A 13,630-nucleotide genomic window follows, 5' to 3' on the forward strand; every position below is an offset into this window, starting at 1 on the left:
GTTAAAGAAATCGACCATTATTTGTCTGCATTGTAAGTAATAATATTTTTTCTGAAGGTTTTATGTAACTTTATTATCTGTATCATGGAGATTATAAAATATATTTTGTGATTATATTGTGTTTAGTTTAGAACTTGAATTTTGAATTCATTGCTACATTACATTACATATACGTTACATACATTGTTATAGAAAAAAAATGTATACTAATTTCACAATTTTTCTTTTTTTTTTAGTTTTTATTTAAGTTATTTACGATGAAAAAAGTAACATGTTCAGTTTTTTATGCCTATAATGTGATAAAATATAGACACTGACTCGTAACATATTATGACACTTGAAAATTATATCTTTAAGATAATTTTTGTCTATTTTTGAAAAGAAAATCATGTATTTTGTCCAAATTATTATTATTATTCTACTGGAAATATCTAGGAGAGGCCTATGGGAAAGGCTGGTATGATGACGATTAAATTGAAAGAATATCTATACAATACAAAATAAACAGCTGAACAATTTATTTCCACATTTATAAATACCTAAGTACAATCCAAATACAATACAATAAACACAATACTATACAAAATTTCTCACTTTAGGTCTGAAACTTATTTCACTGACATAGTCGTTCGAGTTATTTATTATTATAGTAGTAAGTTGTAATCATTTCTATTTTAAACATCAGAATTTACAAAGGATAAACTCCCATTGTTTTTAAGACTAAATAAATCAATCACTTTGTATATTAGAATAGAATTGTTATGGAATTAACTCGGTCTTGTCTTCTCTTTACATAAATCTATTTCTCAATTTTGATGAATTTAACTGAATTTTTAAATTCAACATAAACTTAACCCGGAATCACGCCAATTTAGATGTGTGATTTACCATAAGACATTCTGATCAAATAAAACAGAACATCGTCTTAGTGCGGTATTTTAAAGAAAAAAGTAATATACGTACTTTCCCATAAATCAACGTTAATCAAAAGTTGGTGGTGATACGGGCATGAATAATTAAAAAATCAATACTTAAATAATAAGATGTGAAAGAATTTTCATTGTTGCCATGTAAATGTAAATACATGGTAGGAATAAATTGTTTTGAAAATCAAACTATTTTTTGATATCTTTAACAAAAAATTATCAGAATTTTGAAGTATACATTTATAGTTTCATTTATGCATACTTATACAAGTTTGTAACCGCTGATAAATCTGAATTTGTTATTAATATACTTATGTAAATATTTTTGGGAATGTTTTAATTGTTTATAAAAACAATGTTATATTTATATATCTCATTATGGTGCTTACAATATGTGTTCATAGCGATTAAAGGAGTGTAATTCAAATCATTTGGTAAGTATTTAATGTCACAGATAACATTTGTATAAATATAGACGATATAATTTATTTTTTAAATAAATATATGTTACCATAATTTGTGTTTTATTTTCACATCTGATTGTTTATTTATAAAAAATAAAGTAAATTAATTGAAAGTGTCTGTTCATCCTTGTTCGTAAGAATAATGAGTCGATTTTATCTTCTTATTGATGAAGTTTATAGTACCCGGCATTTGATTTGGCACAAACAAGATTAAGATATCATAGATCGGCTTGATTTTTTTGTGTAGAGCTTTGTCTATATCGAACAGTTTTCTGAGCTTGGTAATGTATATAGGGTAATAAAAACCGATTGGGTTTGTAAGGGCGTCATCGTCACCTGTCGTCCTGTCACTACAGATGTAAATAAAGAATTATATTTCTGTCGAATTCCTCTTTTCGATGCTCCGCTGAAGATGACGCAATGAAAATTCAAATTCATTCAAAAAGCTATATTTATTTATTTAATAATATTTAATTAAGAATAAGTAAATCAATCAGATTAAGATCACATTATTGATTGACATTGTATTATATATTGTAATAGGAGTGTTATAGAATTTCAGAATTAACTCTGTCTTGTCTTCTATTTCAATAATCACGTTAATCGATTATGATGAATTTAACTACATTTATAAACCTAATGTAAACTTGTCGTGATTTTAAGTTACTGTTATCTCTTCAGTTGTAAGTGCCAACTTAGGCGGCTGATTTACCCCTATACATTTGAACTATATAAAACAGTACACCAACTATTAACCTGTCAATTGCCTGTGGACATATCTGTCCGATGTCCCAATGGGTGAGTACGGGTCAGATGCCCGAAATAAAGTAGGCTACATTATATCGAATCACCTTGAAATACAGTTCAAAATCGCTTGCTCTGGATGTACTACAGACCACAGGATCATAAAAAGTAACATTTTATTTATCGTTATAAAAAATTCGTTTCTAACACTGACATGCGCCATCTTGCGGCAAACGAAGGGTTAATGAGGTAAGAAGATGCTCCCGCAAGAAACATACTTTTCACAATTTTTAAAACAGGTAAAGCTGACAAAACTATATCAGATTTATCCGATAAACTTTACGATTAGACTATTTTGAAATTTTTATTTCAATACGGCAACGAAGGTCTCGTGTTAAAAATATGAAATATATACCAAGGTATAAGTAAAAAAAGGGATAATATTTAAGCTTCACATATTGTTACATTTATAATGTAAATCGATATTTAATCTGTATTACCGTCATGTTAATAAGACGTTATAAAAAGCTAATCTTCTTTCATGTCTCAATAAAATCTAAGATGTCATGACGTATTATAATAAATTGGAGAAATTATAAGTTACAATGTTAATGTATACATTAATTCTGCTTATTTTCGTGTGTTTTGCGGTATGTATCTGTTCTCTTGTATTTTGTGTTAAGCACTCACAAAGTGTAACACAATCGCTGTGTTTATATGCTCTATTTAATGGAATCAGGCGTTACCTTGCGGAAGTCCATTCTAAGTAAGAAAAGGATCAATATTAAGCCACTTATGCACATGCAGTGGTAGTAGTGGTAGTGCGCTGATAAATTAGTGACACTAATCGGTGTAACATAACTCCTGAAGATACCCCGGAAGGGTGAAACACGTGTTGAGTGATTTGACGGTGGCAGTTGTGTAATTCGCATTGTTTGCAGCATGCGCATTTATCAGCGGGCTGGCGGGCGGTGCACTTTGTTGCACGACTACCACTGCATGTGCGGAAGTGGCTAAATATTGGTCCTTTTCTTATTTATATGCTCTGTTGTGTTTCTGCTATAGGGGAAGGTTGAAACTATTTAAAATGGTGGATAATACTTGTCATATTAATTCATCATCAACATCATATCAGCACATAGACGACCACTGAAAGGTATAGGCCTCCCCCAAAGATCGTCATTATAACCGGTCTTGCGCTGCTCGAGTCCACCGACTATCCGCGACCTTGACTATGTAACTATCATAAACAAAATTAATTTTCATTATCATAATTATTATTTCTGCAGTAGAACGTCCAGTGTTGGACGTAAGCCAGCTCTATAGATTTCCAATAGGACCGGCTGGAAAAAGCAGTCTGCGTCCAGTTTTCTGAAGACCTAAATGTTATCTCCCTACCTTGTGCGGCTGGAAAAAGCCGTCAGCGTCCAGTCTTCTGATGACCTAAACGTTATCTCTCTACCTTGTGGACATTCTACGCTACGATTGCCGAACTCTAAGGTCCGAGCGGATATACATTCTACGCTTCATGTGACCTGCCAGTATGGGTCATGTTGGGTACTTTAACTCATCTACGAGTCATTTTATTCCTGGTGATGGAACCAGGAATGAAATGACTCGTAGGGTAATCATGAATATAATCTTCTCCGTGGCCCGTTGTTTCGAAGTGCGAGACCACGTTTCACTGCAGTAATTCATCACTAGTAATATAGATTGGTTTTAGACCATTATCTTATAGCATTGAGGAATATTCTAAAAAAGGAATTCAAATTAGTAGTGTCAATTTCAAATAAGGGTAAATTTTCCGTTTGGATTACTAGCTGCCTTTATAGGTATTTGCAGTTTAGACAGATTGAAGGCAGTACAGCGATGACGGCTCTTAGCCTGGCACTGTTTTTAGTGACTACTTGAGGGCTACGTTGGGAAACTCAGTTCAGGCTCCCGAGTTTTCAGGTCACTTTGGTAGAAAATAAAGTGCTATAGTGATCCAGACATCGATTTAGGCTAATACTTAAACCGCGTCTAGCACGGTCACTATAGTCCGATAGATTATATAGCCCTACCAATATGTAATATAATTGGAATATTAATATAAGCTATAGTGGAAATAAGGAAAAATGAATAACTAATAGATTTTATATATTACATTTATTATAATGTTTTATCACTGCGTAATAATAGTAGCATATTTAAAATAGTCGAAAAATCACAAGTACGACTCCATCTTGAAATAATGCTTATAAAATGTAAAAAGTTGCCCCCTTAGTCAGGGGCCATTTACTTTTCGGCTTCATAAAATTGTCGCGAGTTGGTACTCTCAAAGGTTTAATGCGTCCCTATTATTTTGTTTTAGTAATGTTGTGTTTTCAACTTTGTGTATTATAGGCTTACCTTTACTTAAAAAAAATTATGTATAATGTACAAAGTTGAAAAGAAATTGGATATGCAATTATTTTTCTCTAATTTGAAGGAGTACAGGAATATGTATGTTATATATTAATAATTAAAACGTAGAAACTTGATAATATACGGTCTTTGAAATATACTTGATATAAAATCTCGCTGTGCACATTGATTTTAATAATGATTTTAACTGTCCATGAATACGATAACAAAAAATTTAAACACATTGATAAGACGGAAAAAATAATTTTTTTCATATATTATAACATGTTAAAAATTCGTGGATTTTGCGTATCATCTTTTAGCGCGGCAATTATTTTATGGTCAGTAGTTACGAAGTACTCAATATTCTATTTGAGATCTAATATAATTGGGCAGAAATAGTTCTGCGACCTTATTCATTTAAATGAGAATCAAGTGACCAATTGTGACACTGATGAATTTCTGGTGGAGCTCCAGCTTTGTTGTTATAGACTAAGCACTTCATTGGTAAGGATACAGTCGCTAGTGCTATCGAAAGGGCTATGTATATCGAATCAGCTGATGGCCGCTGGGTGTTCTGGAATGAAGATCATAGTAGGGAAAGCGCAGCGTAGGACGACCCAAAAGGTGGTCAAATGTTTTTGAGATGGTCGGAGGAAAAAGGATTCAGGCCGTTTCTAAACGGTCCTATTGGAAATCTATGACCTCCGCTATGTCCAGCACTGGATGTCTTTCGGCAAATGATCATAATAATGATGAAACGTCTGTAGTGCGAGTCTGCCTCAAGCGTTGAGGCTGAAAATGCCAACTGGTAAAAAGCATTTGTTAATAACAAAAAAGATCAATAAACGGACTTGTGTTGTACATAACATTTATTGCTCTAGTATTTTTTGTCCTTCTGAGGGATGGCAGTTACAAGAGGAGCACATTCAATTGTCTGTGTACTTACATATAAAAGAAGGAATTGGGCTACCAATTTAGAAAATTTTATTTACAAAGTTGATGATGATTTTAAATAATTTACAAGAAGTTAACGTTTCTTTCTGTATATCAAATTTAGTATACTTTAATTAAATCTAAGAAAATAACTCGGGAGCTCACTGTAAGTTGTTTTGAAATATTGTGTTGTAACAAAGTCCTTTGGCACTTACACCTTTTTATGGGGTTAGCCGTTTAACATTTTTATGATCGGTAATTTATTTAATGGACTCTTCAACATTTCGCAAAATGTTAATTGGATTTAATCTTTAAATTGTTTTTTGTAGACAGCTATTAAAATGAATTTAGACATTCACTACCCACAGAAAAGGTGATAGAATTTGTTTATTGGAAACTGTCTATTTTATATCTTCTTTTTTGCAATGGAGTGCAACCACGGACTGAAAAGCGCAATGTAGCTCATCCATCTATAAGATAGACACACGATATTGTTTAGGTCGTCGAAAGACGCTGGATGCTGGCCTTTTAAAACCGGTACTTTTTTATGGCCTCCGTTGTTGGGGGCCGCTTAGGGGGAATCCCTATCTCGTTTAGGGACAGAGAGCTTACAATTTTGTTCAGTCTTTCAGTCTTTTTAAGATCATTCATTCGGTCTTCTAACATACTTGACATGATTTTACATACTCATCCATTTTTATTTTCCTCCTTTTCATCACCTTTCATTCTTCACCTAACTTAAATCTTTTATCACAATTTATTAAGCGCTTAAACCATTTTTACTAATTAAATTTGTAGATATTATCGCGGTTGGTATCACATTTAGATTTATTTATTCTAACGTTTTGTTAACTATTTTACTTTCTTCCTATCTTTTACCGTTTTACTGTTTTCATATTAAAAAAAAAAAACTGATGTTATTAGAAATCTATGTAAGAAAAAAAAAGATCTGTGTTATGTAGTTGTTCCACGACTGAAATGATTATGATGTTGCAAAGTATACCTTTAAGGTAGCTGAGTCCAGAAGGCGTTTATCCTAAAACTCTTTAAAGTATCTAAATTCAATGATTCTCTCGGGATTCTAGACTAGAACGGTTACATGTGATATTTTACAGTATTGGTAGGCCGTTAAATCCATGGGAAGACTAGGTATTTAATACGCATTTAATTTGACAAGAATTTGTACAAAAATAATTACAGAGTGAAAGGTTTTTAAAGTGGAACAATGATTAGGAATGAATTCCTCTACATTTTTCATTAAATGTAATGTGGAAGTGATAACAAAATAAAATCCCACTTGAGTAGGTTTAAAAGTTAGCTTTAAAAATGGGAATGTTTTTGTAATACCATAAAGTTTTTTTAACGATCCATTATTTTGTCCAGACATCAATTTATTTTCTGAGGGCATTAGATAAAAAAAATGACGCAGACTTTTAAGTTTGTGTTCGCGAGTATTATTTGTAAAAAAAAATGTTTAAACAAATCTTCGAATAAGCGACATATGCATTTAAAATAATTATCTTCCAGAAACATGTTTACCGACAATTTCCATCGAGCGCTTCAATTTCGCTGTATTATATTTTCAAACAAATAAAAGACAAGGGATAAAAGTTGAACGATATGGGAGGCCAGAATTTCGAATTATATTACGTTTATTAAAAACTTTTTCAATTCCGTTCGCCTTGCGAAACTGAAATGAGAGCGGCGACGAGCTTTTGATATTTTACATTGAAATTATAATAATATAATATTAATGACATAAGAAATCGTATTAAAAATGTTGAATTATCATTTAAACATTCATTTTAACATTTATTTTAACTGTTTTTTTTGTTCTTTAATATCTTTCACGCCATTAAATCATAATATTAATAAAGTTGGAACATTTAAAGTGTTCTTGTGTTGACATTCTTAGAGCAGCTTTGAGCTGGATTTCACAACTTTTATTTTTGTAATCACTTTTATAATTATTCTTAATACAGTAATTAGAGTAGTTTATTCCCGAGCTGTGTGATCGTTTAAAAATCTTAAATATTAAAAAAGGATTTTGGCTAGTGCTTTTTGACGAACAATCAAACAAAGAAAAACTTAAATAAAACACTCTATCGAAAAATATATCATATTACGAACAAAAAAACTTAGGAACACGCAATGTACATATCTATGTTTATAATTAGTTTACCTTTCTTTTATATATGAATGATTTTTATTTTTTAGGTTAAAGCGGAAGATTATTATTACGCTCCGGGTAACGTGACCCGTACCACGTTGTCCGGGATACAAGCATACCGATCAGCACTGACCCTGGACTGGCTCGCTGCCGAAGATTCGCGACAGCGTGAGCTCGTTGCGGCGTATGAGACAGAGCCTTCAGCTCCTGCGAGGGTAATCACAACTGAGTGCATCAATTACCCGCGCCCGTCGTCTGGCAAAGTTGGCAAGTTGATGCTGGAGTTGCTTAAGTAAGTTATTAATACATTGATGTCACGGACAGTGACGGTGACGGTGACGGGACGGTGACGGGACGGTGACGGGACGGTGACGGGACGGTGACGGGACGGTGACGGGACGGTTACGGGACGATGGCGGGACGGTGGCGGGACGGTGATGGGATGGTGACGGGATGGTGACGGGATGGTGACGGGATGGTGACGGTGATGGAACGGCGACGGTGACGGCGACGGCGATGGTGACGGTTGATATTCGTCAAAAAATCGTCTCATTTCTGTTTCGATCTCAGAGAAGTTATGAGCATAGATGTCACTCATATATTCCATAAATATCGATATTTCCTGACGCGCATCTTTGATTTGGTTTGGTTTGGGCATAATTAAACAGCGGACCGCGAGTGACTGGTTTTCTGCAAGTTTTGCCGCGAATAGATAATTCAATATTCCATCAGCGAACTAAATTAACGATAGATGTTTTAATTATAACAAAAATTACTGTATCACAAAATTAAAATGTATTTAAAATAAGAATCAATGTTAAGATAATTGCTATTAAGATTATCATTACTATTACGTTTGCAGTGAGTGTTCACTATGAATCTCTATCACTCATCACCAATGTAAGCGTTGACTATCACCGTTCGCTATGCCTTTGTCTTTCTACTTCCAATTATAAAACTAGGTTTGATTGTCTAAGGAATTAATCATGTTTTTAATTTCTTTGTATTATATTTATTTACATTGATAAATCTTTTTTAAAGAACACAGGGAGTTTCAACACACGTCTATGCTCTGTAATTTGTGTGTATATTTTATGACAATATTTTATCACTATAAATATCCTTCTACGCAAGAAACGTACCGCTGTGTTTATACTTATTTATTTATTAATTGTAATTATTTATTTGTAAAAAGTATAAGGTCAGAAGAGCACAACTCGATAAAAGCTAAAATATTTGGACATCTTTCAACTTAAAGTTACAGGGGTTTCAAAGACACCCTTACTTAGGAAAGGCACGTATCAAACTTAAAACGGATTTTTTATCATAACTCCCCCAATAATCTGTAATACAATAGGTAGATCAATTCATCCTGAAGTTTTATTATCATTTTTTTTTCTATGACAGGATTTTTTAAAAAGGTATCGTGCAGAATTTTTTTTAAATTTATACATGATTGTTTTTACGAAGGCCTCCTGTAAATAAAGATGTATTGGCTTTTTTACAATTGATTTCAAACTAAGATGTGGCTGTGAAAATAATGACCTATCATCATGTATTTGTAAAGGAATCTCGAAGGAGACGATGGAACTCTAGTACCAGAATTGATCCAAGTGCTATTGCGTACCAAATTGCTGGTGGAGACGTCCATGCTGGACTCGGAGCCCGACCTCGAGTCGTTGGTGAAGACGCCTATGATGATGATGGGCGAGCCCCACATCACCTTTCCGAGAATTCTAGCGATAGTATGGATGCTGGTAACAGATACGACTACAACGAGGAATAATGGTTGGTGTCCTATTCACAAGGTTAGTATTATTTTTATATGATAAAAGAGATTAAAGGTTCATGACTTTTATCATCATTTCATCTACAGTCCTTACGTGTTAAAACCGCAGTGAATCGTCATTATCCTCCGGTTTTCAGTCAAACAGGTCCTATTTAGCTGTTGTACAATATTTTAAAGCAATAATACCATCGTCTTAAACCGATTGTAAGTTTTACAATGTTTAACATTTATACTCTGAAGTCAATATGTTTGTATGTATTTAGTTATATCCAATCGTTATGCGACTGACTCATCTATCAATATTTATCTTTTTTTCTATATAAATAAAATGAGTAACACGTTTTGCTAAGCTTAAACTTCGAAAAAAAATTAAATTTATTTGACTACATTTTTTGTATCTTAGGTGAGGTATAATAAAGACTCTTATGGGAGGAACATTACCATACAGACTAAAGTAAATTTTATTCTTAGCTGAAAAACATTTGAAGTTAATCGAACAATAATGTCAAAAAATGCTGTGTTTCATAAATCCATTGTTTTTTTATGGCCTGTGTTCACCAGTGGCGGTCTTATCGCTGAAATGTCGATGATGTTGAATCAGTGAATAAAATAATCGCTTTGAAATAAGTATTATTACTTGAATCTGTTAGACTGTTACGTGTCAAAAACTTTTCATCGTAAAAAACCATCACCATGTCATCATATCAGTCGATAAAGGCTCACTGCAAGGTATAGCCTCCCTCCCCCCCCCCCAAATATCCGCAGCGGCTTCTTACGATCTTGACTATCTTGTCGGCCAGCTAGTATTAAAAAAAAAAAACAAAAACTTTTAGATTAACGAATACAAAAATAATGATTTGTTTAGGTGAACAAATACTTGATGTCAACAAAGCCAACGGATATAGCGAAGCATCTGCGTGTCCTGGAGACGGTAGTGGCACGCGCGCGTTTTATAATGGAAGAGTTTATTCAAAACGTGACGCCACTTAACATGTACCAGAAGAAGACTACTGAACTTAAGGTATTTGATACAGAGATTCGCGTAAAACTGTCGAAAACAATCAAGACGTTTACTCGATAAGCCGTACACTATACTGGGAGATTAATAAGTTAATAAGTGTTTATATTAGAGATTTGAATGGAAAGCTCATTTATCAGCAAAAGGTTGTAAATATTTTACATCTATTCCTATTTACATTGTACAAAGCGATAGGTCAATATTTCAGGCAGTATTGTCTCTGCAGAGACAGATAAACAATTGTTAATACACATTAATTATTTTATGTCTGTCTGAATTTTGAATTTTTCTCTTTTTTACTGTATGATGATAATGTGATATTATTATTTTTGAAACCATAAATTTTTAGATTGGGTGTACAATATATTAATTGACAGTAAGTGGATCTATACACGTTTAATATGTAAACATATTTAAAAATTTAAAGCCCGTAACCAGTCATTTTGTGTATGATTAAACGAAGTTTATCGAAGTTAATGGTTTCAACAACATAATCCTGTATTACTATTTAAAAAATGGTTCGTGCTCTTTGAAATCAAAAAAGTTTATCACGTTATTCATTTACGTTTGCTATAATGTCGACGTCATCGTCGAACTTATCGTAACTTATTTGTATTGCATACACGGTGGTTACTGCTAAAAAGTGAACCTAAAGTTACTTGAATACCGTTTTAGTGCAAGTGTGAGATTGTGGTTTTGTATTGATTGTTTTCCTTTCTTTTCCATAATTATAATAAAATATGACCAGATTTAGTAGTATATGTTAATTAAAATAAAGGCAAACGTTTTAGACATGGAACCTATATTAATATCTTCTAAGGTTGGTTTTAATATATTCATAAATTTTAATTTATTTGCACATTAACAAACAGGAACAGGAAATAAATCATTTCAAATAGGCTAATATTTTTATAGATACCAATCTCTAGATAAAGTATGCTTATTTAAGCAAGCATAACATGAACACAATGTAATTACTTTGTGTTCATTATATGCTTGCTTGGTAGTCTTTTTATCCCATATTTCTGTAAACCCAAATATACGTCAATTATTATTTCTTGCAGCTCGTACAAACGTCGCCAATTGAGACGGTTGACATATTGGCGAAACTGCCTCGATCCAGTGGGGAAGAAATGGTAAGATGGGAATCATCACTCCTAATACTTCAACGTGAACACATTTTGAGCAGTGGTAGCTCATTGGTTACAGACTTGCGATCGTAGGTTGCGGGTTCGATTTTCGGGATACAATATTATATAATTCAAACGGATTGCCACTGTTCGCAAATAAGTTTCTAGAGGATCAGCAGCAATATCCTTCGCGTACCATAATACCACAGTGCGATCGCCAAACCGTGGAACTTGGCCATTGTCATATATCCCCGTCAGATATCTTTGGGAGAAATTTATGCTTGGCAGTGGGCGTCTATGGGTTGAAGCGACACCGACGATATTACCACACTGAGAAATATTTTTTTTTATGGGAATGCGACTGGACTTTATCTTCTGAAAGTAAAATATTTACAGGGACAGCTACTAAACAAAATTAATTTTGATTTACGTCGTAATCCAAATATTGGACACTTTACTACATGATCATTGCGTTATTTGTTATTTCTAAAACCATCGCTTTTTGGATAGGATATATATTAGGGAGACCGGAAAGTAATTTCGCTTTCTTAAGCTAAATTCACATTTTTAATCAGTTTTTATTTCTAATCCACAATATATTCAGCTTCGTTATCTATAACCTTTTGCCATCTAGGACACAATTTTTCAATGGCAGAGCGGTAAAAATCAATCGAAGTCAAATCTGTCATATTTTACAGAAAATCAAGGTGATTAGTCATAGGTGTAAAAGGCTATGCCAGTAAAAGCTTAAAAGCTCCTATTTCCAAGCAACTTGTATAAAGTGCACTTTGTAAATAAGTAAAATTAATTGTTTTTTTTTAATATTCGAATGCGTTAGGCCAGTAACTTCTGACAGATCAAAATTTGCAGGGACAGACAGTACACAATAATTTTATTTTAATCACTGTAGTAACATATTTAAAGTTCACGATCATCACGTTACATAGACGTCCATTGCCAGGCATAGCCATAACGTCACCTGTCTTGCTTTGCCTGCATCTCTGACTTCCCGCAAGGTATTAATTGTGTAGTTAGTCCACATAGTGTAACTATAAAAAAAATATTTTATAATTTCTTATAAAATGTTTTTAAGCAGATACCAAATGTTATCACTGAAGGATCGACGTTGTCTAATGGACGCCACTACACTTAAAAATATTTGTGGTGGCAACGTTAACTGTTCAGAACTGTTGTCCGAGGTAAACTTTCGAATTCCTGCAGCAAGAACGCGTTCTAGATCTCTCTTTTTGTTATCAACGGCTAAGACAAATATTGGTAAACGTGCACCCTTATACAGAATGTGTGACCTCCACAATACATATATTAGTGATATTGATATATTCTCGTGCTCTCTTGTATCTCTTAAAAGACAATTTCGTTCGAAATTATTGGGTACACACAATACAATTTAAACCACAATATAAATATATGATATAGATAAATAAACAAACATAATATAAGTTTATAAACCATAGTCTTTGACCCCTGTTTATTAATGTTTTTACTTGTTCTGTCATTGTTTGACCATAAATCATTAAATGTTTTCAGTGAGATAGTTATAAGGTAGCAATTTTAACTAATTTTTTATGTCTATGCTTCTAGTTTGTACTTTCTTACTACTTTTTGTTACTGTTTATCTCCAATAAAGTAAATAAATTAATATAGTAACGCGTTAATCCTCTTTATTCAGGAACAGCCAGAAGAGCAAGAACAGCCAGATATGCCAAGTTTGGAGACGGAGTTCTCCAGCACTCCGGTGCTGGAGCAAGCGCAGCAGATTGCAAACGCCATGGAGGAAGCCGGTATCATCCCGCCAAAAAGTCGTGCAGCGCATGTGACGGTGTTTTGTCCAGTGTTCACTGTATTTGCTTTATTCTGACGTCCTTATTGTGTCATTAATAAATGTATTCAATTATTATTAATTTTTTTTCCTGGATCTTGCGTGTATTAAATATAAAAATGAATGAAGTAAATTTCCGCAAGTTAAAATAATTTTTACTTCTTTGTTCTGCTCTCAAATCTGATTTCTTTTAGTCTTACTATTCCTACGTCACGGTTTCAGAGAATC

At 33.1% G+C, this 13,630-nt stretch overlaps 1 protein-coding gene across 1 annotated transcript; it reads left to right on the forward strand.

The window, feature by feature from the left end:
* The first annotated feature begins 2,717 nt into the window (after positions 1-2,717).
* On the forward strand, positions 2,718-13,441 carry LOC137923610 (uncharacterized). The gene is made up of 6 exons (XM_068766827.1): positions 2,718-2,784; positions 7,673-7,917; positions 9,193-9,433; positions 10,280-10,435; positions 11,497-11,568; positions 13,253-13,441. The coding sequence occupies exons 1-6, from the start codon at positions 2,740-2,742 to the stop codon at positions 13,439-13,441; spliced, it is 948 nt and encodes a 315-aa protein (XP_068622928.1). The 5' UTR covers positions 2,718-2,739.
* The last annotated feature ends 189 nt before the right edge of the window (positions 13,442-13,630 follow it).

The sequence above is a fragment of the Battus philenor genome, unplaced genomic scaffold (assembly GCF_028537555.1).
Source record: "Battus philenor isolate CCGP_79_NKW_IND1 unplaced genomic scaffold, ilBatPhil1.0.hap1 SCAF_22, whole genome shotgun sequence".
Classification (NCBI taxonomy): Eukaryota; Metazoa; Arthropoda; class Insecta; order Lepidoptera; family Papilionidae; genus Battus; species Battus philenor.

What these genes read in the sequence shown, in the direction of transcription:
- LOC137923610 (XM_068766827.1), top strand. Translation starts at nt 2,740, where the DNA reads ATGTTAATGTATACATTAATTCTGCTTATTTTCGTGTGTTTTGCG. An exon ending in TTATTTTCGTGTGTTTTGCG is followed by an intron (nt 2,785 to 7,672) that starts GTATGTATCTGT and finishes TTTATTTTTTAG; the next exon opens with GTTAAAGCGGAAGATTATTA. An exon ending in TTGATGCTGGAGTTGCTTAA is followed by an intron (nt 7,918 to 9,192) that starts GTAAGTTATTAA and finishes GTATTTGTAAAG; the next exon opens with GAATCTCGAAGGAGACGATG.